The sequence below is a fragment of the Agaricus bisporus genome (assembly GCF_000300575.1).
Source record: "Agaricus bisporus var. bisporus H97 unplaced genomic scaffold AGABI2scaffold_10, whole genome shotgun sequence".
Lineage (NCBI taxonomy): Eukaryota > Fungi > Basidiomycota > Agaricomycetes > Agaricales > Agaricaceae > Agaricus > Agaricus bisporus.
This window is the reverse complement of record NW_006267345.1, coordinates 1404361-1426485: the sequence shown is the minus strand read 5'-3', so window position 1 is coordinate 1426485 and position 22125 is coordinate 1404361. Positions and strand designations below refer to the sequence as shown.

General features: G+C 45.1%; 9 protein-coding genes across 9 annotated transcripts; all 9 read left to right on the top strand.

Moving 5' to 3' along the window:
• Position 1: 1 nt before the first annotated feature.
• On the top strand, positions 2-1372 carry AGABI2DRAFT_121410 (hypothetical protein; the record flags this gene model as incomplete). The annotated part of the gene is made up of 1 exon (XM_006455428.1): positions 2-1372. One exon carries the CDS (start codon positions 2-4, stop codon positions 1370-1372), a length of 1371 nt encoding a protein of 456 aa, XP_006455491.1.
• Positions 1373-1546: 174 nt separating this feature from the next.
• Positions 1547-4498, top strand: AGABI2DRAFT_121409 (hypothetical protein; the record flags this gene model as incomplete). The annotated part of the gene is made up of 2 exons (XM_006455427.1): positions 1547-1620; positions 2794-4498. The coding sequence occupies 2 exons, from the start codon at positions 1547-1549 to the stop codon at positions 4496-4498; spliced, it is 1779 nt and encodes a 592-aa protein (XP_006455490.1).
• A 98-nt stretch (positions 4499-4596) lies between these two features.
• AGABI2DRAFT_46677 (hypothetical protein) lies at positions 4597-4869 on the top strand (the record flags this gene model as incomplete). Its single annotated transcript, XM_006455426.1, has 1 exon — positions 4597-4869. A coding segment is annotated over one exon (273 nt), but the record flags the coding sequence as incomplete, so codon positions are not given.
• Positions 4870-5403: 534 nt separating this feature from the next.
• Positions 5404-6507, top strand: AGABI2DRAFT_58631 (hypothetical protein; the record flags this gene model as incomplete). The annotated part of the gene is made up of 1 exon (XM_006455425.1): positions 5404-6507. A coding segment is annotated over one exon (1104 nt), but the record flags the coding sequence as incomplete, so codon positions are not given.
• A 1597-nt stretch (positions 6508-8104) lies between these two features.
• Positions 8105-9288, top strand: AGABI2DRAFT_145620 (hypothetical protein; the record flags this gene model as incomplete). The annotated part of the gene is made up of 2 exons (XM_006455424.1): positions 8105-8653; positions 8674-9288. The coding sequence occupies 2 exons, from the start codon at positions 8105-8107 to the stop codon at positions 9286-9288; spliced, it is 1164 nt and encodes a 387-aa protein (XP_006455487.1).
• A 2100-nt stretch (positions 9289-11388) lies between these two features.
• Positions 11389-12996, top strand: AGABI2DRAFT_121407 (hypothetical protein; the record flags this gene model as incomplete). The annotated part of the gene is made up of 1 exon (XM_006455423.1): positions 11389-12996. The coding sequence occupies one exon, from the start codon at positions 11389-11391 to the stop codon at positions 12994-12996; it is 1608 nt and encodes a 535-aa protein (XP_006455486.1).
• Positions 12997-13729: 733 nt separating this feature from the next.
• On the top strand, positions 13730-15028 carry AGABI2DRAFT_121406 (hypothetical protein; the record flags this gene model as incomplete). The annotated part of the gene is made up of 1 exon (XM_006455422.1): positions 13730-15028. The coding sequence occupies one exon, from the start codon at positions 13730-13732 to the stop codon at positions 15026-15028; it is 1299 nt and encodes a 432-aa protein (XP_006455485.1).
• Positions 15029-15737: 709 nt separating this feature from the next.
• AGABI2DRAFT_121405 (hypothetical protein) lies at positions 15738-17417 on the top strand (the record flags this gene model as incomplete). Its single annotated transcript, XM_006455421.1, has 1 exon — positions 15738-17417. The coding sequence occupies one exon, from the start codon at positions 15738-15740 to the stop codon at positions 17415-17417; it is 1680 nt and encodes a 559-aa protein (XP_006455484.1).
• Positions 17418-19693: 2276 nt separating this feature from the next.
• Positions 19694-21164, top strand: AGABI2DRAFT_121404 (hypothetical protein; the record flags this gene model as incomplete). Its single annotated transcript, XM_006455420.1, has 8 exons — positions 19694-19727; positions 19788-19857; positions 19917-19982; positions 20032-20162; positions 20212-20374; positions 20432-20598; positions 20656-20719; positions 20783-21164. 8 exons carry the CDS (start codon positions 19694-19696, stop codon positions 21162-21164), a joined length of 1077 nt encoding a protein of 358 aa, XP_006455483.1.
• Positions 21165-22125: the final 961 nt, after the last annotated feature.

The window sequence follows — 22125 nt, the reverse complement described above, 5'->3', positions numbered from 1 at the left end:
CATGCCCTTCGCTAGTCTCCTCTTCGAGCTCCTTGTCCGCATATGTCGCCTAAACACCCACCGCTGGCAGAATTATTCCTTCGATACCCGAAAGCCACTACAGGACACCATAGCAGCGTCCCAAGTCTGCAGTCATTGGCGGTTTATCATTCTCTCAGCTCCTGAATTATGGAGGTTTGCTATCGACCCTTGTCATCCTTGCGCGTCGTGGAGGGATCTGGTGCTTAAACGTTCTGAACCTTTGTCCATTGAGTTTACAGATGCAGTCCATGCGTCAAGGGTCGGACGATCTGTACATGATATCCAACTTCAAATGCAATCTGGAATGCATCAGCGACTCCGAAGATATCATATATGGCTCGACTACGGAACGGAGACTATCCTAAATCATTCCCCCCTCTGGCCTTCTGATCCTGATTCTTGGCCTCAATTGCAACGTCTCTGCTTGTTTTTTCATGTTGACGGTTCCGACTCGCACCCCCATGGAAATCTCCCTGCTCATTTTCCTGGCCTAGCAACTCCCCTTCTCGAACGTCTTTCCCTCACTGGTTTCTATATGCCTGATTGGAACAAGCTCAAGACCCTTGGACACACACTTACACATCTTAAAATTCATCGCCCTCCCTCTCGTTTATGTGCAGACCGCTGGATTGAACTTGTTCAAAACCTTCCGAACCTAGAGAGCTTCGTGTTGACGTTTGCGCTGGAAGCGTTCTGCAATCATCCAAAGTCCAAGGAACGTTCTACTCTTGGCGTTAAGAAATTTGCTTTTTCAGACCTCCTTCATTTTTGCCCGTCGTTCCTCGATCGCATTGATCTTTCCACCACCGTATGCCGCTCAAGCAGTATCACGTGTCTGAGCCATCCCCAATCTGACTCCGAGATCTCAGAAGAGGACGCTATGAAAGCCGTGTTACCCCACATGAAGCGGCTTCTTTCGCAAATCATGATTGATAACTCGAGCTTCCGCATACGCGACTCCTTGATCGTGATAGACTCCAGCCTCCTAGGACCGGCCATTCATTTGCGCGAGTTAGGTCAAACAGTTATCACCAAGCACTCCCAACATTTCTATGTCTGTTTTCATCGGTATGCGCAGCTTACCGAATATCATAGGCCATTCGTTTATCCAACTCTCCTGGACCTTGTTCGAACTATAAGCACTTCTGTTGAGCTTGCCGAAACATGCATCGATGGCCGTCATCCAACTTTCAATTGGGATCATTACTTTGACGTCTTGGTTCACTGTCAGAATATCCGTTTCATGCAGGGCGTGAGCCTTTCATGGTGGAAGTGGCTTTGCAAACGCTTAACACCCGCCGCCGGCGAAGCAACCAACGACGCAACGAAACCATTGTTTCCTCGTCTATGATCCATCGATTTTGAGAAGAAAATACAAATCAAAGAGAGGCCTGTTGAACCCTCAACTCCTTATATGCATGTGGATCAAATATCATTCGATGAACTGAAGGCGTTTTGTAAACATAGAGCGAGAATTGGGGTACCGTTGGAATGGGTTTCTATTTACGACGACGGCATTTTCAAGATGGACAGCTTTGGCGAGATCAAAGCGGAACCGGAGCCATGGGATTCTGTGAGGAGAGCCATAAAATGGGATGTGTAGATAAGCGTAGGTTAAAAGGAGAGTAGGATGAGAAGTTGTAGGACGATAATGATGACTCAAAGAAAGGACTATTAGAGTAGTATTACTGCCTTGGAAGTGAAATAGTGTTATGAACCGTGACATATACGGTTATATTTCTCTTGGTAATTACTTCATTTGTAATTACAATTATGTTTACCTTTTACTGTACTTATATTTCGCCTCTCTGATTGTGATTGTTTTGTATCTCTTATTGATCCGCTTTAATGATCCGGATTACTTTACATATTTAGCCTTCTATAATTAATGATCGTTTGTTCCAAAGAAGTTCTTCTTTCTATTTTAGTATTACGAAAACTTCTTTATCGTTCCCGAGCCGTTCCCGAGTCGAGTCTTGGTACCTTAATAAGTTGATCTTAGTTATATATATAGACTACTTGTAAAGTATATAAGTCGCTCAACTTCACCATGTAGAAACAATGTTTCTACTTGGTTAGGTGGAGACTTGAATACAAAGTCTTAGTCTAACTATACGCTTGAACCGTCAGACTTAATTGCTAAGCTCTATAAACCGCTCTCAAGCTCTTAGTACTATAACGGCGCATTTGAGTTACTCTTCTCGATTCATCGAGGAGGTCTCCTTTGTTACGCTTTAGAACTCTGAGTATTTCTATCGACGTAACGCCCCAGCTTAGGACCGGGCTGGGGTCACTATAACATTAAGTAGAAACGTTCCTCTTCCGTGATCAGGACAGAGTAATTCGCTCGCCGAGATACCCATCGAGTGCGCATAATAAAAGTTGAACTTGGGTTACCACGGATAAAACACTAGACTGTCTTAAAACTACTAGTTGTTTATCAACGGAAAAGGATCAACTAACACTGGTAACTGGTGGACTAGTTACACGATTGCTTATAACAATCGAAGTCAGTGAAGACTTTAAACACTCGACCAATAGAGGGTCTATACTTGAAGTCAGTGAAGACTTTAAACACTCGACCACCAAGGGTCTGTACTTGAAGAGTCTTATAAAGACTAGGAATAGTGAGTCCAATTGAAGGAACACTAACCACGAATTTACAGAATTGTACCTGTAAGTTTTGTACACAACAAAATTTACCATTCAAAGCAATACCAGAGATTTGGTCTGGTATTGAACGGAAACTGCCAAAACGGAGTCATTCTTTAGTAACAAATTCAAGCAAACCGCTTACAAGGAAGACAAGACAAAGAAGTGGTACTATACCAATATCACAGAAGGAAAAAGCTACTACTTCGACGACGCTGACCAGCAACGAATTGCATCTGAGTATCTTGAACACGAAACCCAGAAACTCTTTAGAGCAGCAAACGTCCCAAGAATCAGAACAAGTAGTCAAGACGAACACATTAATAGACAAACCTCAGAAGCAATCAGAAACCTCCAATCCGCTACACAATCAGCCGCACAATCTGCTACACATTCTGCAAAATCAGATCATCAAGAAAAAGGAAAAGATAAAGAACCTTCGCAGTCAATTTTTGACTGGCCAGAAACAACAGTTGGAGAAGGAAATACAGATTCTGGAAAAGGAAATCCAGGACCTCGAAATCAGGACACAGAAAGTCCACAGGAGGAAATTAAAACTAACAGAAGTCCAACAGGAAATACGAACACAAGCCCTCCGAAAAGCCCTCAGCCAACGCCACCAAGAACACCAACCCCACCAACACCACCAGCAGGAAACCCAGGAAGTCCAGCCGGAAATATGGCACAACCACCAGCAGGACCGCACATCAAATACCCGAAACCAAATAGGTATTACGGAGACCCAAGATTATACAGACCATGGATGGTATCCCTCGAACTCTATTTCAACAGTTATGGGATTACAACGGACAACTCCAAAATCAATTACACCCTTGGATTACTTGAAGGAGCCGCATCCAACTGGAAATCAGATTTTATCGCCACTCACCCAAATTATCCAAACTGGACAGACTTCAAGAATTCTCTTGAACAGGCCTTTGCACCAGCCCAACAAGGATATGAAGCAGAACAAAAGCTACGACGCTATAGACAAAACGGAGAATACATTGAACACTACATTAGTGGATTCTCAGTATTATCCTCACAAGCAGGATTACCAGACAGCACCGCACTCAGAGCATACTTCGCAGAAGGACTTGATAAAGACGTCCGAATTGAAGCAATCAGATTCACCCCAACAACACTACAACAGTGGAAAGACGCTGCAAGAAATGCCTTCAGAATTGTTATGGAACAACGAAAAGCATCAGGCAATTTCGGACAATCGTCAAGATCACATAAACCATATAAGAAAAATAAACACCGATCTCAAAAGAGTATCCCGAGATACAGTAATATCTACAACGAACCAGTCCAACATAAACCCGCAAGAAGCGAGTGGGACATGGATGTTGACCAGATCTACTTCCAACTCAATCAACTCGGATTGGACGAAGAATCCGAAGATTCAGAATCAGAATCAGAGGAATCAGAATCCGAAGACAGCGATGATGAAGAAGTCAATTTCATCAGACAACGAAGAACCCAAACCCAAACGCCTAAACAAGCGGTACAGGGATTTATTAATGCAATCCTCACAGATGAACAACGAGCAGCACTCAAACGAGGAGAATGTTTCTTCTGTCACAAGAAAGGACACTGGTACAGAGATTGCCGTGCAAGGAAGCTATATATTAAGCAAGGAGGAAGAACAAGCATGGATCGAAATCCAGGAACAGATCGAAAGAAGAAACAAGGAAACGGAAAACCTAAGAAACAAAAGACTTGGAAAAAGAAGGAGCCCATAGATCCAAACGCTATGGTCTACAACATCGAAGAAGAAGAAGACAACTTTGAAGAATTTTCTAAAGACGGAAATTTTTGAGTACTTCTGAAGATCCAATCGACGTGATAGATCTTCAGTCACCTAAAGGAACAACACTTCTAGCACCGATTAAAATTCACATTGAAGACGATAATCCTATTAAACTAACCGCACTAATAGATTCAGGAGCAGCAGGAGAATTTATAGATCACAAACTCGTAGAGAAGTATTACTTACCAAAATTTCCATTGAAGAAAGTCAAACATACCATGAATGCCGATGGATCAAGAAATGCATCAGGAGTATGCACACATTATGTCCTACTCAACATCGAAATCAACAACAAGAAAATGTTGATACAAGCAAGCATAGTATCGCTTGGAAACCACAAACTATTCTTAGGAATATCATGGCTAAGAAAATTCAATCCAGCAATAGATTGGACAAAACAAACTCTAAAATGGAGAGATGAAGATGACGACTCAACTCTTACACTTTCTAGAGGACCATCAAGCAACTTCATTAACAATATCTTCGTTGAAATCAACTCGAAAAGCAATACTTCACAACAGCTATTCAATCAAGCTGAAAAGAAGAAAACAGAATCTGATCCTGCTAAAGCAGTACCGAAAAGATTTCACAAGTTTCTCAAAGTATTCAACAAAGTAGAATCAGAGAAACTACCACCAAGACGTCCTTGGGATCATAAAATTGAAGTTCAAACCGACTTCAAACCCAAGAGAATGCCAGTCTACAATCTAACACCTATAGAACGAAAAGAATTAGACAAGTTCATAGCTGAAAACCTACGAAAGGGATACATCCGACAATCTAAATCACCTATGGCATCATCTTTCTTCTTTGTTGGAAAGAAAGGAGGAGATCTACGCCCATGTCAAGATTATCGATATCTTAATCAAAATACGATTAAGAATGCTCACCCTATTCCAAACATTGCTCGAATCATGGACAAACTAAAGGATTCGAAATGGTTTACAAAGCTAGATGTCAGATTAGGCTATAACAACGTCAGAATTCATGAAGGAGATGAATGGAAAGCAGCATTCAGAACACCTAATGGATTATACGAGCCTACTGTCATGTTCTTTGGAATGACAAACTCGCCAGCCACATTTCAATCAATGATGGATCATATTTTCAAACAATTAATTGAAAATGGAGGAGTCATTATCTATATGGACGATATCTTAATCCATACAAAAACACAAAAACAACTTGATGAACTTACCAAGCAAGTTCTTCAAATACTCGAACAAAACCATCTCTATCTCAAGACGGAGAAATGCGAATTTGAAACGCAACGTCTAGAATACCTTGGAGTCATTATAACTCCAGATTCTATCGAAATGGATCCAATTAAACTAAAAGGGATCGAAGATTGGCCTGTACCTAAAACGGTCAAGAATGTTCGACAATTCATTGGATTCTGCAACTTCTACAGAAAGTTCATTCACAATTACGCCAAAATCGCCCAACCTCTCAACTCTCTTATGAGGAAGACAAAGAAATTCGAATGGAATCCAAATGCACAATCAGCATTTGAAACTCTTAAACAACAATTCCTAAAACGACCAGTTCTACAAATGGTAGATCAAACCAAACCATTTGAAATAGAATGCGATGCCTCCGCATTTGCCACAGGAGCAGTCTTATTACAACGAGACACGAATGGAGATAAGCATCCGGTTGCTTATTACTCTAAATCCCTTAATCCAGCCGAAAGGAACTATCATGTTTCGGATCAGGAATTCTTATCAATCATTAGAGCATTAAAAGAATGGAGACACTATGTGGAAGGATCACCTGAACCATTACTAATTTGGTCGGATCACGAGAACCTTACTCGGTGGAAGGAACCCCAACAATTAAACCGAAGACAAGCAAGATGGATGTTATATATGACAAGATTCAATTATGTCATCAAACACCTTCCAGGCAATAAGAATGTCTTAGCCGATGCCCTGAGTAGACGTCCAGATTTAACTCCAGAAGGCATAGATAACGAGAACTTAATTGCTCTACCTTCTACGAAGTTTATCAATTTCTTAACGGAAGAACTAGAAGAGAAGATCAAGGAGAAGAAGGACACTATCACACCATCAGAGCAGTTTACTCGAGAAGACATCTATACTTATCAAGGAAGACTTGTGATACCGGATGACTCGGACATCAAGAAGGAACTCTTAACCCGAGTCCATGATCATGAATCAGCTGGACACCCTGGAATAGCCGAAACGCTTCGAAAATTAACGAAGGAAGTCTACTGGCCAGGAATGAACACTTATGTCCAGAACTACGTCAAAGGATGCCCCATATGTCAACAATACAAGATCAACAGACATCCACTAAAACCGCCGATGCAACCGATCAAAGGACCTTCAGTAACGAAGCCATTTACACAAATATCTATGGATCTTATCACAGATCTACCCCCTAGTGATGGCTATGATGCAATATTGTCCATAGTGGACCATGGACTTACGAAAGGGATAATTCTAACCCCTACTAGGAAAACAGCAACAGCTGATGACATCGCCGAAATGCTAATCGATAAGGTATTCTCTAAATATGGAACACCTCAGAAGATCATATCAGATCGAGACCCTCGATTCGCAGCCAAATCTATGCAAAGACTATATGAAAAGCTTAACATCAAGCCCGCATTCTCAACAGCTTATCATCCACAGACTGATGGAACCACAGAACGCTACAATCAAGAAATAGAATTCTATCTTGCAGTCTATACTTCAAGAAATCCAAACACATGGAGACGAGCATTACCTATGATTGAATTCGTTCACAATACTAAACCACATGCAGGAAGACAACATTCGCCTTCAGAACTCATATTAGGATACAATCCTAAAGCATTCATTAACAAAGAAGAATCAAATGTACCTTCTATCGAAGAGAAGACATTATTCTTAGAACAAGCTAGAGAAGCAGCAATCGAAGCACATGAGCAAGCACGTTTGAAGATGGCTAGCCGAAGTAACCGACCCTGGAACGCACTTAAGGTTGGTGATAGAGTTTGGTTAGATAACCGAAACTTGCCCGTGCCATACGCATCAAAGAAGCTCAGTCAAAGAAGAGAAGGACCCTTCAGAGTAATTAGAAGAACTTCTCCCACAACATACGAGTTAGAACTTCCGAAGCGATGGAAGATACACAACAAATTCCATGCATCTCTGCTTACACCCGTAGTAGAGAATGACATCTATGGAAAGCATAATCCACAGCCACCTCCGACATTAGTGTCTGGAGAAGAGGAGTATGAAGTCGAAGCGATCCTTAATCACAGAGCAAGGAAGAGACGCTTGGGAAATGGAAGACTCGCAACAAGAACAGAATATCTTGTCAGATGGCAAGGATATGGACCATCAGAGGATTCATGGGAATCGGAAGAAGATCTTGCAAATTCAAGTGAGATACTTGAAGAGTATAAGAACCTGAAGAAACTCAGATAACTCCCCAGTTCAATGAGCATCTCTCAAGAACTTACACAGACACTCTCAGCTCTTACATCTTCTTCCACTCCAAATGCCAGCAATCAGACCAAGGATGATAACCCGAAGTCTGACTCGTCAGTACCCCCAACCGCACCTCGCAATACACCATGCCAAGGCGAAGTATCCGTTGATAAGAATGCCAACATTCGACGAGCATTTCTATCAGAGAGAGCAGCCACAGACTTTCTGTCCAGTCACGGCCGCATTCCTCGACTCGCTTCACTTGTGCACGAAATCGGGGCTCATGTTGATGAACTCACTTCTGCAAGACGTGCATACCTTCAAAGAATTGAAGAAATGGACGCCCGCCTTTCAGATCTGGCACGCTTTTGCCCGAGGACTCCCAGTCGCAACGAAATTTTCACCCATATCCAGAAAATCAATTCCTCGCCATTGCGCCCACATCCGAACATCAGTCAACCAACTCCAAACCGACATGAACCGGTTACTCGCAGCACCTCCCAACCTCACCATTCAACAACTTCCACTCCTCCTATACAACTTCCCCAATCTCATGGATTGGCTTCACCATACGCGCGAATTCCGCCTCCTACAAATCCGTCGAACAACTCAGTATCTTATCAACCTCGACGAAGGACTCCTACAGGACCTAGATATACAGGTAGAACCTGCGGATTATGTGGCCGAATGGGTCATCAGCAGACGAGTTGCCCGCTCTACCATTGTAGGTATTGTAATACCCAGGGACCTGGCCACTTTGCCAAGTTTTGCGCCCGAAACCCTTATCGAGGAGTTGCTAGAAGGGATCTCCCCCCAGAAGCCATGGTATTGGTCAATGCCATCGCTTTCACAGTCCAACCCCCCCTCACTCATCCACACTCCGGCAATGCCACTTCTGGCACCACAACTCCCAACTCCGTCGCCCACTCCTCCGATGCCTCTCTGGCAGGAACGTCTATCACTTCCCACACCTCCCATGACGCCGAGTTACTACAGCAATCCGGACAACTACTCGCCAAACAGTCCAATATATCAACCGGCGCCATCTATCCCTCCAACACCACTTCAGCTTCCGGTCCAGTTACCACCACTCATCTTGGACCAACCTATCAACCTATCTACCAGCCCAAGTCCAAGCCTAAGTCCACTAACACCGATCACAGATACGGACAGCTTGCGATATCCATCCCTTCCCCCTATCGTCACTCTGGAAGAACAACTCCCAGTAACCGCTCGGCTTCTAGCAAGCCTAAACGCCAACGATCCCCGTCGCCAGAACATTATGATGGAGGCGATGAATACACTTACGATGATGTCGCTGAATACAACATGAGCGGTGAAGGACACCCTGACATCTAGATAGTTCTGGTAAACTATCTTAGGAAAGGGATAGTGTTATGAACCGTGACATATACGGTTATATTTCTCTTGGTAATTACTTCATTTGTAATTACAATTATGTTTACCTTTTACTGTACTTATATTTCGCCTCTCTGATTGTGATTGTTTTGTATCTCTTATTGATCCGCTTTAATGATCCGGATTACTTTACATATTTAGCCTTCTATAATTAATGATCGTTTGTTCCAAAGAAGTTCTTCTTTCTATTTTAGTATTACGAAAACTTCTTTATCGTTCCCGAGCCGTTCCCGAGTCGAGTCTTGGTACCTTAATAAGTTGATCTTAGTTATATATATAGACTACTTGTAAAGTATATAAGTCGCTCAACTTCACCATGTAGAAACAATGTTTCTACTTGGTTAGGTGGAGACTTGAATACAAAGTCTTAGTCTAACTATACGCTTGAACCGTCAGACTTAATTGCTAAGCTCTATAAACCGCTCTCAAGCTCTTAGTACTATAACGGCGCATTTGAGTTACTCTTCTCGATTCATTGAGGAGGTCTCCTTTGTTACGCTTTAGAACTCTGAGTATTTCTATCGACGTAACGCCCCAGCTTAGGACCGGGCCGGGGTCACTATAACAAATAGCACGAATAAGATTTTTTGTAGTTTGTGTCGTCAAGGTATGGACAAAGCTATCTTTGGCGACCCTTCTGAGTAGCTCCATCGTAGCTGATGGAGGAACTTCGGCAATTTTCGAACTTGAAGTCGAGGCTGGCGAATGCTGTGTGATTGTGTGAGCAGGTATGTATGGTGGGACTCGACAGGTTTGCGTGGTCATGATGGTGGCCTCAGATCGCGCCTATACCTTCGCACTGACGCATTATATTTGGTGGAGTCTTTTGAAGCCTTGAGGGCGGCCATCGTTCCGGCCAGAATTTTGTGATGGCCAGAACAGTATACCCAGTAAGCAGGCTACCACTGAACTCCTGGGTTGAAACACAATATGCTTCCTGGACTTGCATTGTGGCATCAGCTGGCAGGGGAGGAGACGGGTATATGGAACATATGTGCAGGAGTCACCTTTAGGAATAGTCGAAGGTGCGACATTGCTATTGCGAAAGGCACCTGGTGTTAAGACTATGACCGGAAAGGTAACGCTAAGCCGGAAAGGACTTAGCAAACAAACGGCTTTGGCCTTAGCAACACGGGAACGGTGCGCTATGCCTTCCAACTACGTCGATAGCCGATTTAGAGACAGAGACGAGCGACCCGCGGAATGCGGAATCGTTTGAGAGTGAGAGAGAGATCAAGCGAGAGATAGCGAGGAACAATCTAAGTTGATTTTCAGACTGAAGTACCGTACAGAATATCTACGGCTTAAATACACAAAGAATGAATAGAATACGGATTCGGAAACATGAAAGATAATAGCGCAAGGATTGCGCAATAGTTCGGATTGAAATAACAGAAAGGAGTCTTTACCTTAAGGGATTCCGACGGTGCAACGGAAAGGAGGTCTTGAGGCGGGTAAGTCTTGCGATGGAAATAACAACCCACGTTGCGTTGGTCGTAAAGCGACCATGGGAGCGCAACCGCAATACCGAAGGTATTGCGGCATTCCATCGGTCAACGTGACCGGTAAGTCGGAATCGATATTGCCGGGATTGATGCGAACGGATTGAGTCGGAAAGGGATATCCGGAACGTACCGGGATTGATACCGAGAATGGAAGGTGGTGGAGTTAGCGTGTTCCGGATATAACACCTGGAAAGTTAACTGAGAGACGTTGAAAGTGGTAGAAAGTCTTTCAGACGGTAAATAATACTCAGTTGCCAGTCTGTGTGAGGATAACCAAACATCTGTTGCCGGTGGAAATATTTCTAATTCTGAAAATTCAGATTTTTTCCCGAGACGATGAAATCAAAATGGAGAGTTCGAGTCGGAAACAAGCTCTGATTTACAAATGTGAGAAATGTATCGACTCCTTTGTACTGATGTAAAGAGGATATACCTGGGATATACGGCTTCCGTTGCGCGGTGAATGTTACATACGTTACGTCCGTGCCGACAAACTGTGACATCAATAAGGAAATCCTGTGACGATGTGACGAAAATGACCTTCGCCAGTCTCCCCTTTGAGCTCGTCGTCCGCATATGTCGCCTAAACGCCCACCGCTGGCAGACTTACCCCCAGGATGTTCAAGCGCCTCTACAGGACACCATGGCTGCATCTCAAGTCTGCAGTCATTGGCGGTCTATTATTCTCTCAGCTCCCGAACTATGGAGGTTTGCTATCGACCCTTATCATCCTTGCGCGTCGTGGAGGGACCTGTTGCTCAAGCGTTCTGAGCCTCTGTCCATCGAGTTTATCGATGTAGCTTACGCGCCAAGGATCATGCAACCTGTACATGATATCCAACTTCAAATGCAATCTGGAATGCATCAGCGACTTCGAAGATATGATATATGGCTTGAATACGAAACGGAGACTACCCCAATTCATTCTCCCCTCTGGCCTTCCGAGCCTGGTTCTTGGTCTCAATTGCGACGTCTCGGCTTGTTTTTTGATAATTACAGTTCCAACCCCCATGAAAAACTCCCTGTTCATTTTCCTGGCCTAGCAACTCCCGTTCTCGAGCACCTTACCCTCACTTGTTATTATATACCTGATTGGAACGAGCTCAGGACCCTTGGAAACACACTCACACATCTTAAAATTTACCACCCACCCTCTCGTTTATGTGCGGACCGTTGGATTGAACTCATTCGAAACCTTCCAAACCTAGAAAAAATCGAGTTGTCGTTTGCGTTGGAAGCGTTCTGCAATCATCCACACTCCAAGGAACGTTTCACCCTTGGTGTTAAGAAATTTTCTTTCTCAGACCTCTTTCATTGTTGCCCGTCGTTCCTTGATCGTATTGATCTTTCCTCCACCAAGTGCCGCTCGAGCAGCATCACATGTTTGAGCAATCCGCAATTTGACCTCGAGATCCCAGCGGAGGACGCTGTACAGGCCGTGTTACCGCACATAAAGCGGCTGCTTTCGCAAATCGTAGTCAATAATTCGAGGTTACGCATATCCGATTCCTTTATTGTGGTGCAATCCGGATTTCTAGGACCGGCCGTTCTCTCGAACAATTTAGGTCAAACAGTTATCACCAAGCACTCCAATCATTTCTTTGTCTGTTTTGATCGACATCGCCGGTTTAGCACATTTGGGGGACCGCTCCTTTTTCCGGCTCTTCTGGACATTGTTCGGCCCATGTGTGCTTCTGTTGAGCTGGCCGAAGCAAGCTCCTATGCTCGCCTAGAAAGTCATGAGTGGGAACAATTTTTTGACGTCTTGGTTCACTGTCAACATCTCCGTTTCATGCAGGGCGTGGGTCTTTCATGGTGGAATTGGCTTTACAAGCTCCTAATGCCCGCCGCCAGTGAAGTAACAAATGACGCAACGGAACCATTGTTTCCTCATTTACGATCTATCGGTTTTGAGGAGAAAATACAAATCAAAGAGAGGCTCGTGAAACCTACGAACACTTATACGCGTGTGGATGAAATACCATTTGACGAGCTGAAGGCGTTTTGTAGACATAGAGCGAAAATTCGGGTACCGTTGGAATGGATTTCAACTCACCGGGACGGCATTTTCGAGATGGATAGCTTTGGGGAAATCAAACCGGAACCGGAGCCAAGGAATACCACGAGGAGAGCTGGAAGTTGAAGTGCGTAGGCTAAAGGGAGAGCAGTATGAGAAGAAGTTGTAGGGCGATAACGATGACGTAAAGAAAGGACTAACCAAGTAATACTGTCTTGGAAGAAAAATAGCGCGATTAAGATTTTCTGCAGTTTGTGTCGTCAAGGGTATCATGAGAAAAGTTATCTTTGGCGACGTTTAGATAGGATAGATTCAACATTTTAGAACTCGAGTGTTTCTTTCTAATCCTGAAACCCCAGGATTTCTCCTGAGACGATAGAATCAAAATGGAGAGTTTGAGCTGAAGACAAGGTCTTACTTGCAATACGAGAGACGTATCGATATGTACTTACTTTGGGATGAATGTTACGTGCACGCTCTGCTGCCAACAGTCGGTGACAACTTGTTAGCAAATCCTGTGACGGGGTGACGAACATGACCTTCGTCAGTCTCCCCTTTGAGCTCGTCGTCCGCATATGTCGCCTAAACGCCCACCGCTGGCAGACTTATCCCCAGGATGTCCAAGAGCCTCTACGGGACACCATAGCTGCATCTCAGGTCTGCAGTCGTTGGCGGTCTATTGTTCTCTCGGCTCCCGAACTATGGAGGTTTGCCATTGACCCTTGGCATACTTGTGCGCCGTGGAGGGACCTGGTGCTAAAGCGTTCTGAGCCTCGCTCCATTGAATTCATAGATGCTGCTCACGGTTTCAAGGATAGAACGAACGTTTTGTGATGTCCAACTTCAAATGCAATCCGGAATGCATCAGCGACTCCGGAGATATGATTTGTGGCTTGACTGCCGAGCGGAGACTTACCCAAGCCCCCATCCTCTCTGGCCTTCTGATCCTGGTTCTTGGCCACGACTGCAACGTCTCCGCTTGATGTTTGATTGCGATACAGCAGACGATCCCGACTCGCACCCCCAAGGAAATCTCCCAAATCATTTTCCTGGCTTAGCAACTCCCATTCTCAAGCGCCTTTCCCTCACTTCGTGCTGCATGCCTGACTGGAACGAGCTTTGGACCATTGGGAACACCCTCACACATCTTGAAATTTACCACCCACCCTCTCGTTTATGTGCGGACCGTTGGATTGAACTCGTTCGAAACCTTCCGAATATAATGAGCTTCGAATTGTCGTTTGCAGTGGAAGCGTTTTGCAATCATCCAAACTCCAAGGACCGTTTCACCCTTGGTGTTAAGAAATTTGTTTTCTCAGATTTCTTTCATTGTTGCTCGTCGTTCCTTGATCGCATTGATCTTTCTGCCACCAAATGCCGCTCGAGTAACATCACGTGTCTGAGTCATCCCCAATTTGACCTCGAGATCCCAGCGGAGGACGCTATGCGGGCCGTGTTACCCTACATAAAGCGACTTCTTTTGCAAGTCGTAATTAATAATTCGAGGTTCCTCATATCCGAATCCTTGATCGTGATACAATCAGGCTTTACAGAACCAGCTATCCTCTCGCGCAAGTTAGGCCAAACTGTTATCGCCGAGCACTCCAATCATTTCTGTGTCTGTTTTCATCGAATTCACCAGCTTGGCATATTTGGGGGGCCACTCCTTTTTACGACTCTCCTGGACCTTATTCGGCCCATATGTACCTCTGTTGAGCTTGCCGAAATAAGCTCCTATGCTCACCTCGGCAGTCGCGAGTGGAAACACTTTTTTGACATCTTGGTTCACTGTCAGAATCTCCGTTTCATGCAGGGCGTGGGTCTTACATGGTGGAAGTGGCTTTGCAAGGGCCTAACACCTGCCATTGGAGAAGCAACCAACGACGCAACGGAACCCTTGTTTTCTCATTTACGATCCATCTCTTTCAAGGAGAGAGTCCAAATCAAAGAGAGGCTCGTGACACCTACGAATACTTATGCGCTTGTGGACGAAATACCGTTCGATGAGCTGAAGGCGTTTTGCAAACATAGAGCGAAAATTCGGTTACCGTTGGAATGGATTTCGACTCACAGGGACGGCATTTTTGAAATGGATGGCTTTGGGGAAATCAAACCGGAACCGGAGCCAAGGAATACCACGAGGAGAGCTGGAAGTTGAAATGCGTAGAGAAGCGGGGGTAAAAGGAGAGCAGGATGAGAAGGAGATGGTAGGGTGATGATGACGACTTGAAGGAAGGACTACCGAAGTAGTACTGTCTGGGATGTAAAATAGTATCAATAAGATTTTCTGCAGTTTGTGTCGTTGGGAACATGAGCAAAGCTATCTGCGCATTTTTTTGTGGATTGGTGATTGGATGAGGTCGCTTGACGGAGCTCACGTTGAATATTTCACGGGGGTTAGGAACCTGATTGGAATTAAAGTTGATCCTACGTTGCAGGATGATGAGCTTAATAGGTTGTTGGAAAGTATGTTTCTCTCTATACCTTGACGTCCTTTCCCGTCTTCTAATTTCGGTCATCATTTCCCTTGTGACAGTTGTTAACCCGGATAAAGACGTTGGAAAAGTGACTCTCATCACCCGATATGTCGCAACGGTGACGTTTAGATAGGATAGATTCGACATTTTAGAACTCGAGTGTTTCTAATCCTGAAAACTCAGGATTGCGCCTGAGATGATAGAATCGAAAAAAATAGTTTGAGCCGGAGACAAGGTCTTGTTTACAATACGAAAGACGTATCGACATGTACTTACTTTGGGATGGGAAAGGGAGATCCACGACTCCCATTGCGTGGTGAATGTTACGTGCCGGTTCTGCTGCCGACAGACGTGACAACTTGAAACGAATCGTGTTACGGTGTGATGCAAATGTCCTTCGCCAGTCTTCCCTTTGAGCTCCTTGTCCGTATATGTCGCCTCAACGCCCACCGCTGGCAAAAGTGTTCCCAGGATTTCCAAGAGCCTCTACGGGATACCATAGCTGCATCCCAAGTTTGTAGTCGTTGGCGGTTTATCGTTCTCTCTGCTCCAGAATTATGGAGGTTTGCTATCGACCCTTATCATCCTTGCGCGTTGTGGAGGGACATGGTGCTTAAGCGTTCTGAACCTCTATCCATCGAGTTCATAGATGCATCTCACGCGTCAGGAATTGAACGAACCTTTGGTGATGTCCAACTTCAAATGCAATCCGGAATGCATCAGCGACTCCGGAGATATGATTTGTCGCTTGACAGCCAAGCGGAGACTATCTCGAGTCCCCATCCCCTGTGGCCTTCTGATCCTGGTTCTTGGCCTCAATTGCAACGTCTCTGCTTGATATTTTATCCCCATTCAGCAGGCGATCCCGACTCGCACCCCAAAGGGTATCTCCCAGTTCGTTTTCCTGGCTTAGCAACTCCCATTCTCGAGCGCCTTAGCCTCACTTTGTGTTGCATGCCTGACTGGAACGAGCTTGGGGCCATTGGGAACACCCTCACACATCTTGAAATTTACCACCCACCCTCTCGTTTATGTGCGGACCGTTGGATTGAACTCGTTCGAAACCTTCCGAACTTATTGAGCTTCGAATTGTTGTTTGCAGTGGAAGCGTTTTGCAATCATCCGAGCTCCAGCCATCCGAACTCCAATCATCCGAACTCCAACAATCGTCTCACCCTTGGCGTTAAGAAATTTGCTTTCGCAGACCGCTTTCATTGTTGCACGTCGTTCCTTGATCGCATTGATCTTTCTGCCACCAAATGCCGCTCGAGTAACATCTCGTGCCTGCGCCATCCCCAATTCGACCTCGAGATCCCAGCGGAGGACGCTATGCAGGCCGTGCTACCCCACATAAAGCGACTTCTTTCGCAAGTCGTAATGAATACTTCGAGGTTCCGCATATCCGATTCCTCGATCGTGATACAATCAGGCTTTACAGAACCAGCTATCCTCTCGCGCAATTTAGGTCAAACAGTTATCGCCGAGCACTCCAGTCATTTCTATATCTCTTTTCATCGAAATCGATTTTGGGGGTCACTCCTTTTTACGACTCTCCTGGACCTTATTCGGCCCATATGTACTTCTGTTGAGCTTGCCGAAACAAGCCCCGATGCTTGGCTCGAAAGTTACGATTGGGATCACTTTTTTGACGTCTTGATTCACTGCCAGAATCTCCATTTCATGCAGGGCGTGAGCCTTCCATGGTGGAAGTGGCTTTGTAAGCGCCTAATACCTGCCATTGGAGAAGCAACTAACGACGCAATGCAACCATTGTTTCCTCATTTACGATCCATCGCTTTTCAAGAGAATATACGAATCGGGGAGGGGCCCGTGAAACCTACGAAGACTTTTACGCTTGTGAAAGAAATACCGTTCGATGAGCTGAAGGCATTTTGCAAACATAGAGCTAAAATTCGGGTACCGTTGGAATGGATTTCAACTCACTGGAACGGTATTTTTAGGATGGATAGCTTCGGGGAAATCAAACCGGAACCAGAGCCAAGGAATACCACGAGGAGAGCTGGAAGTAGTTCCCGGGAACTGGATAAGCATGGAATAAAAGTTGTGTAGAATGAGAAGTTAGAGGGTGATGGCGATGATTTTGCAGGGGAATTCGTAAAGTATTGTCTTGGAAACAAATAACATGAATAAGATTCCCACTCTTAAATTTGTTTTGTCGAGGTCCTACTTTCCTACATTGAATATTCAACATTCGGTTATCATGTGGTAGATGAGTCACTCTACTAATTACAGCGCGTTAGCGCCAAGCAGATTTGGAGTTTTGCTTCTTCGCGACAGGCTTGATTTTACTTGTCATGCAGATCATTTACATCAATGATCAATACATATCGTTCCTGCTACGATCCCGAGGCTTGTTTCCATTAAGGCCGCTTTCTTCCGGCGCTGAGAAGACTGCAAGGCATCACAAATACTTCTAAGACCTGCCTCGCCTGGCTCCCCGCTCTCCTCTGAGTACCCGAGATGTAGAAGCATTTTTTAGGTATGTACGGTCAAATCGCAGTATCTTGACGACGTACACCCAGAAGCGTCAGGGCCTTGTTCGTGACCTCAGTGGCGGCATCAGGCTCCAGCGTTGCTCCAGCGCCCTTGTTTACATTTTGATATTGATTGTCATCGGGATGCGAAGCTTCAGACCGACCCTTGCGGTTTACGGCCGCTATAGAGTTGTCCAGACATGTGGCATCTCGGAGTTTGTTTGCCGGGCCATCAGCCGGTCCCCCTTAGCTGGGACACTTCCTGTCGTGACTGTACTTCGACTATTTCACCGTGGAAAATCGCAGCGAGGAACCTGCGTGGGGAAGTTTCCCGGGACTCTCGGAGCTCGGGCGTCCGTGTGACATTGATCATTGTGCCATATAATACTCTTTCTGCTTTTCTTATTCTACCATACCTTCCGATTCTACCCGTACCACAGCTGTGCCTCTCCGCGGTCCTCGCGTCCCCCGCATCTCGAATTTTGAATTCACACTTCGATAGTGACCGTCAACAAATGCCTTCACTGGCCTCGGAGCCGACAGCTCAAGGCGCTTCAATCGCAAACCTTATTTTGCAGTGGAAAATCAGTCTCTTTCATTTGACGCCTCGTGACTTAGTTTCGGAAGACCCCTCAGGTTAATCTTTACGTTTATTAGTCGGTCGTGCCGGAATTGAATTCAGTTTGTATGCTTCTCAGCTAGGCGCTGGCAATTCAATAGCTAATAGCTGCTAATCGCCATAAAGTCCTAATCATTTTGTCGATGCATGTCAGTGTTGTGCCGTTCAAAGAAAATGAGAGTCCCACCAGCATTTACGATCCGATCGGATCAAGGCTCTGGAGCAGATGGACAAGCACTGGACATTGGACAAGCAGCTTCGTATGCTCGTATTTCGCTCACTGATCCCTTCATCACAGATTTTATGTGATTATGACAAACTCATGACTCCCATCAGATTCGTGCAAGGCACACCACCGAGGCACCCCCGCATCTGAATCTAGGGTGGAGCAGAATTCTAATGAGACATGCGATGAACATGCGCCTCCGAATGTCGAGGCATTTTGGGGGGAGAAATTAGTCCTTCGTACTGTCCCGAGATTCAGCGTAACCGTTGGATTGGTGCCTACATCCGTCTCGAATTCATGGCCTATAGATATCATCCCAAGGGCCCAAACTTGAACCTCTTGTTGAGTTCTAGAATTAACTTGAAAGCTTGACAGTCTTCAATCGTCGACGTATTTTATCGTGAACAGGAAAACGAGATGCAAAAAGCCAGCGCTGGAATCTAGATTGTGTTAATACAGAACTTGCTCGAAGCTCGTAAATCTGCTGATTCGAGAGGGGAACATTGAACGACCACCCAGAAGAATACCCGGACACGAGACGCAGGATGTTTACAGCCCTTGAATAGATCGGCGGCTGAAGAACGGATACGAAGGTGTTATAGCAATGATTTCACATGTTGCATGACCCAAGTGAGGCGATAGTGCTCCCTTTTCTTTTTCAACACTGGATCATCTTCACCTTTCCATCAGAAAATCAAAAAACCCTCGTTTTCCGAGTAATCTCAAGGAGTCAAGGACCGTACGCTCCAGGGCATGCTGAGGTACAAGTAAACGTTGGATTTTCGTTGTATTGAAACGTAAATACCGCCAAGAGTATTTAAACTTTAGTTAGCCAATTAGCTTTACTAAGTAGTGGTATAAAATCTAACGTTGCCTTCTGGACGCCGTTGATCAATTCAAAAGTGCCGTAATGCCATGGTCAGCTGCTCTCCAGGACCAGTACATATGCTAACAAGGAGTCAACCCTACAGCTTTCTTTTTTTCCCTCGTTTCCGGCTTCATTTGCATGCAAGATATCGCTGCTTTGGTCGCTTCGTCGCGTAAGTTCGACACTCTTTCACTGGTCGTCGTAGTTGGTCTTGATTTTACCTTTCGACTAGTGGCAGCCGGGATCGTTCTTCTTCTCGATTTTGCGTGGTGTTTCAGAACCGAGTGCGAATGGATATGGAAGTAAGTGGGTTCACTCTCTCATATACCGAAATACCTAACATTAGTGCATTTTTTACCAGAAGACAACTTAATATGATTCGTCTGGTTTATATCTTTTCCAGGATTTTCCCTGCTTTAGCCCTGATGTAGGTGTGAATTGCGTTTATCTTTCAGCAAACTGACCGAGTATTGAAGAGCTAATTTAGTCCTGCTGATCCGTTTTCTTCCTCCGTTTGGTCTTAAGGTCTGCCAAAATTGGTTCCTGTTCCTTCACTTGAGCAGTGCCAGTGTGCAAGTGGCGCTGACGACAATTCTCTATCTTCGAGGTGAGTAAATGCTACGGCGTGCTGTTCCTTCCGTCTCAATGCTTTGTAGCTTGTGCACTTCATCAGAATGTATCGGCGGTTCGAATTTGGGGCATTTTCGCAGTAAGCGTCGACACTGTTGTGGTATTCGGGGGTGGAATCCTCCTATACTTTGTGGCCACGTTCGACGCACAATGCACAGCCAAACCGAAGAGATTGGGGTTCGCTCTTCCGTACGTACCCGTACTGCATCTTACTATTCGGAACTGTAGTTGATGACGCTAAAATAGTGTTGTCTTCCTCGCGAACCAGTCGATTGCTTGGTTTTTGACATGGTACGGCGAGTTCCTTTTATCGAGAAGGCTCCATCCCTTTGGCGGTGCCGAAAGGCGTCAGATGATTCCATTTATCCCCACTTTACTTCGCGATAGCGGCATAGTAGTGACAGTGGCTATACGTAAGTGTCGTTCCTTCTTCCTTCATTGCAACAGTTTCATTAACATGGGATCCCAAGTTGGAGCTCTCGTCGCAGTCCCATACACGGCAACAGCCGGTATTCAGACACATTTCGTCTACTCGTAAGTAGCCTGAACCACTGATTTTGATCTGTTGGTTTCTAATATACTGAATCTGCTATTCAGTTGGACAATGACTGGCTTATCATGTTTTGTGTGTACCTTTTCTCCCTTCGAAAGCGTTTACGAACCCCTGACTCAAGCATCTGCACAGTGCTGCCATTTGATCCTCAACTTGTACAGCGCTGAGAGGGTCCCGCCACACTTCGAGATATCTGATCCAAACCTCGAAACGATATCCGTCCACCTAGAGCCAGCTCACAATTTTCCATCCCCGGTGTATCTGCGCCCTACTAAAGATATCATCATGAAAACTGAAGAATATTCGCTCTCAGGTCCGAGCACAATCTCGTCATTAACAATTGCAAAGGGTACGATTATTCAACCTAGCGTTGATCACCTTGATGAACAACGAGCGTTCTCAGAGTCGTGCACTTCCAGTGATTGACATAATCGTCGATGTATTCCAGAGAGCACGAAAGCTTGGGAGAATTTCGGGTGAAAGTGAGAACAGAGTAATGATTGAAAAGCACCTCATTAGATTTGAGCATGATTGCTTGGCCCATTCAATCAGGATCCAATCATCATGAATATGAAATCAATACAATATAGACCTTTATACTGTAATCAGACGGTGATGGAATGTCGAGGCTGGGGTACGCTCCCTGGCAAAATTTTGATCACATCTTATCTTGCATTGATATCTTATCTCGGATCATAACTATCCGAGCACCGGTTGCCTTCCCTTATGATCATCGTTGCTGGTTATCCGGATACCATCAAATACTACACCCCCGCTCTCTTTTCCTATATTCTTGATAGGAAGTCTAAGCTCAAGTCCCCTTCTCTGCCTTCTTTATCCCACTTCGACAATCTTATCATATCTCGTTTATTTCTCGGTTCATTTTTTCGATCTTTCGTCGTGTCTGAGACTCGTCTAGTGGTCGCCTATCGGTTTGAAGCACAGCCGTCGTCGTAGACAGCCGCGTTCATGTCACATATCGTCGCGAACTCCATTCCTCGCTCTTCAGTGATTCGCCCTCCTTCCATTATCCTCAAGATTATATTATTTCATCGGTAAGCTGTTCCTAGGTATGGAGGCGAAAACGTCAATACTGCTATTTGGGGACCTCTTCATAGCGTTTTTGGAGTTACAACGCTATGAAGAGCTTTAAACAGCGTTTGGCAGAGTCGGACTCCAGCTTCATATTCAGAGTATATTTGTCCGAGAAACCTCAACCACTCTAAGGCTTTTCCCTTGGCGGCCCCGCATCCTTTGTCGCGGATACCCTTATGTGCACGTAGATCCAACGTGGATTTGGTCGAAGCGATTTCAATGGATCTGAGGGCTGCCAAGCTGTAATCATGCGGTAAAGCGCTCATCTGAATTTGAATTATCGACCGGGTAT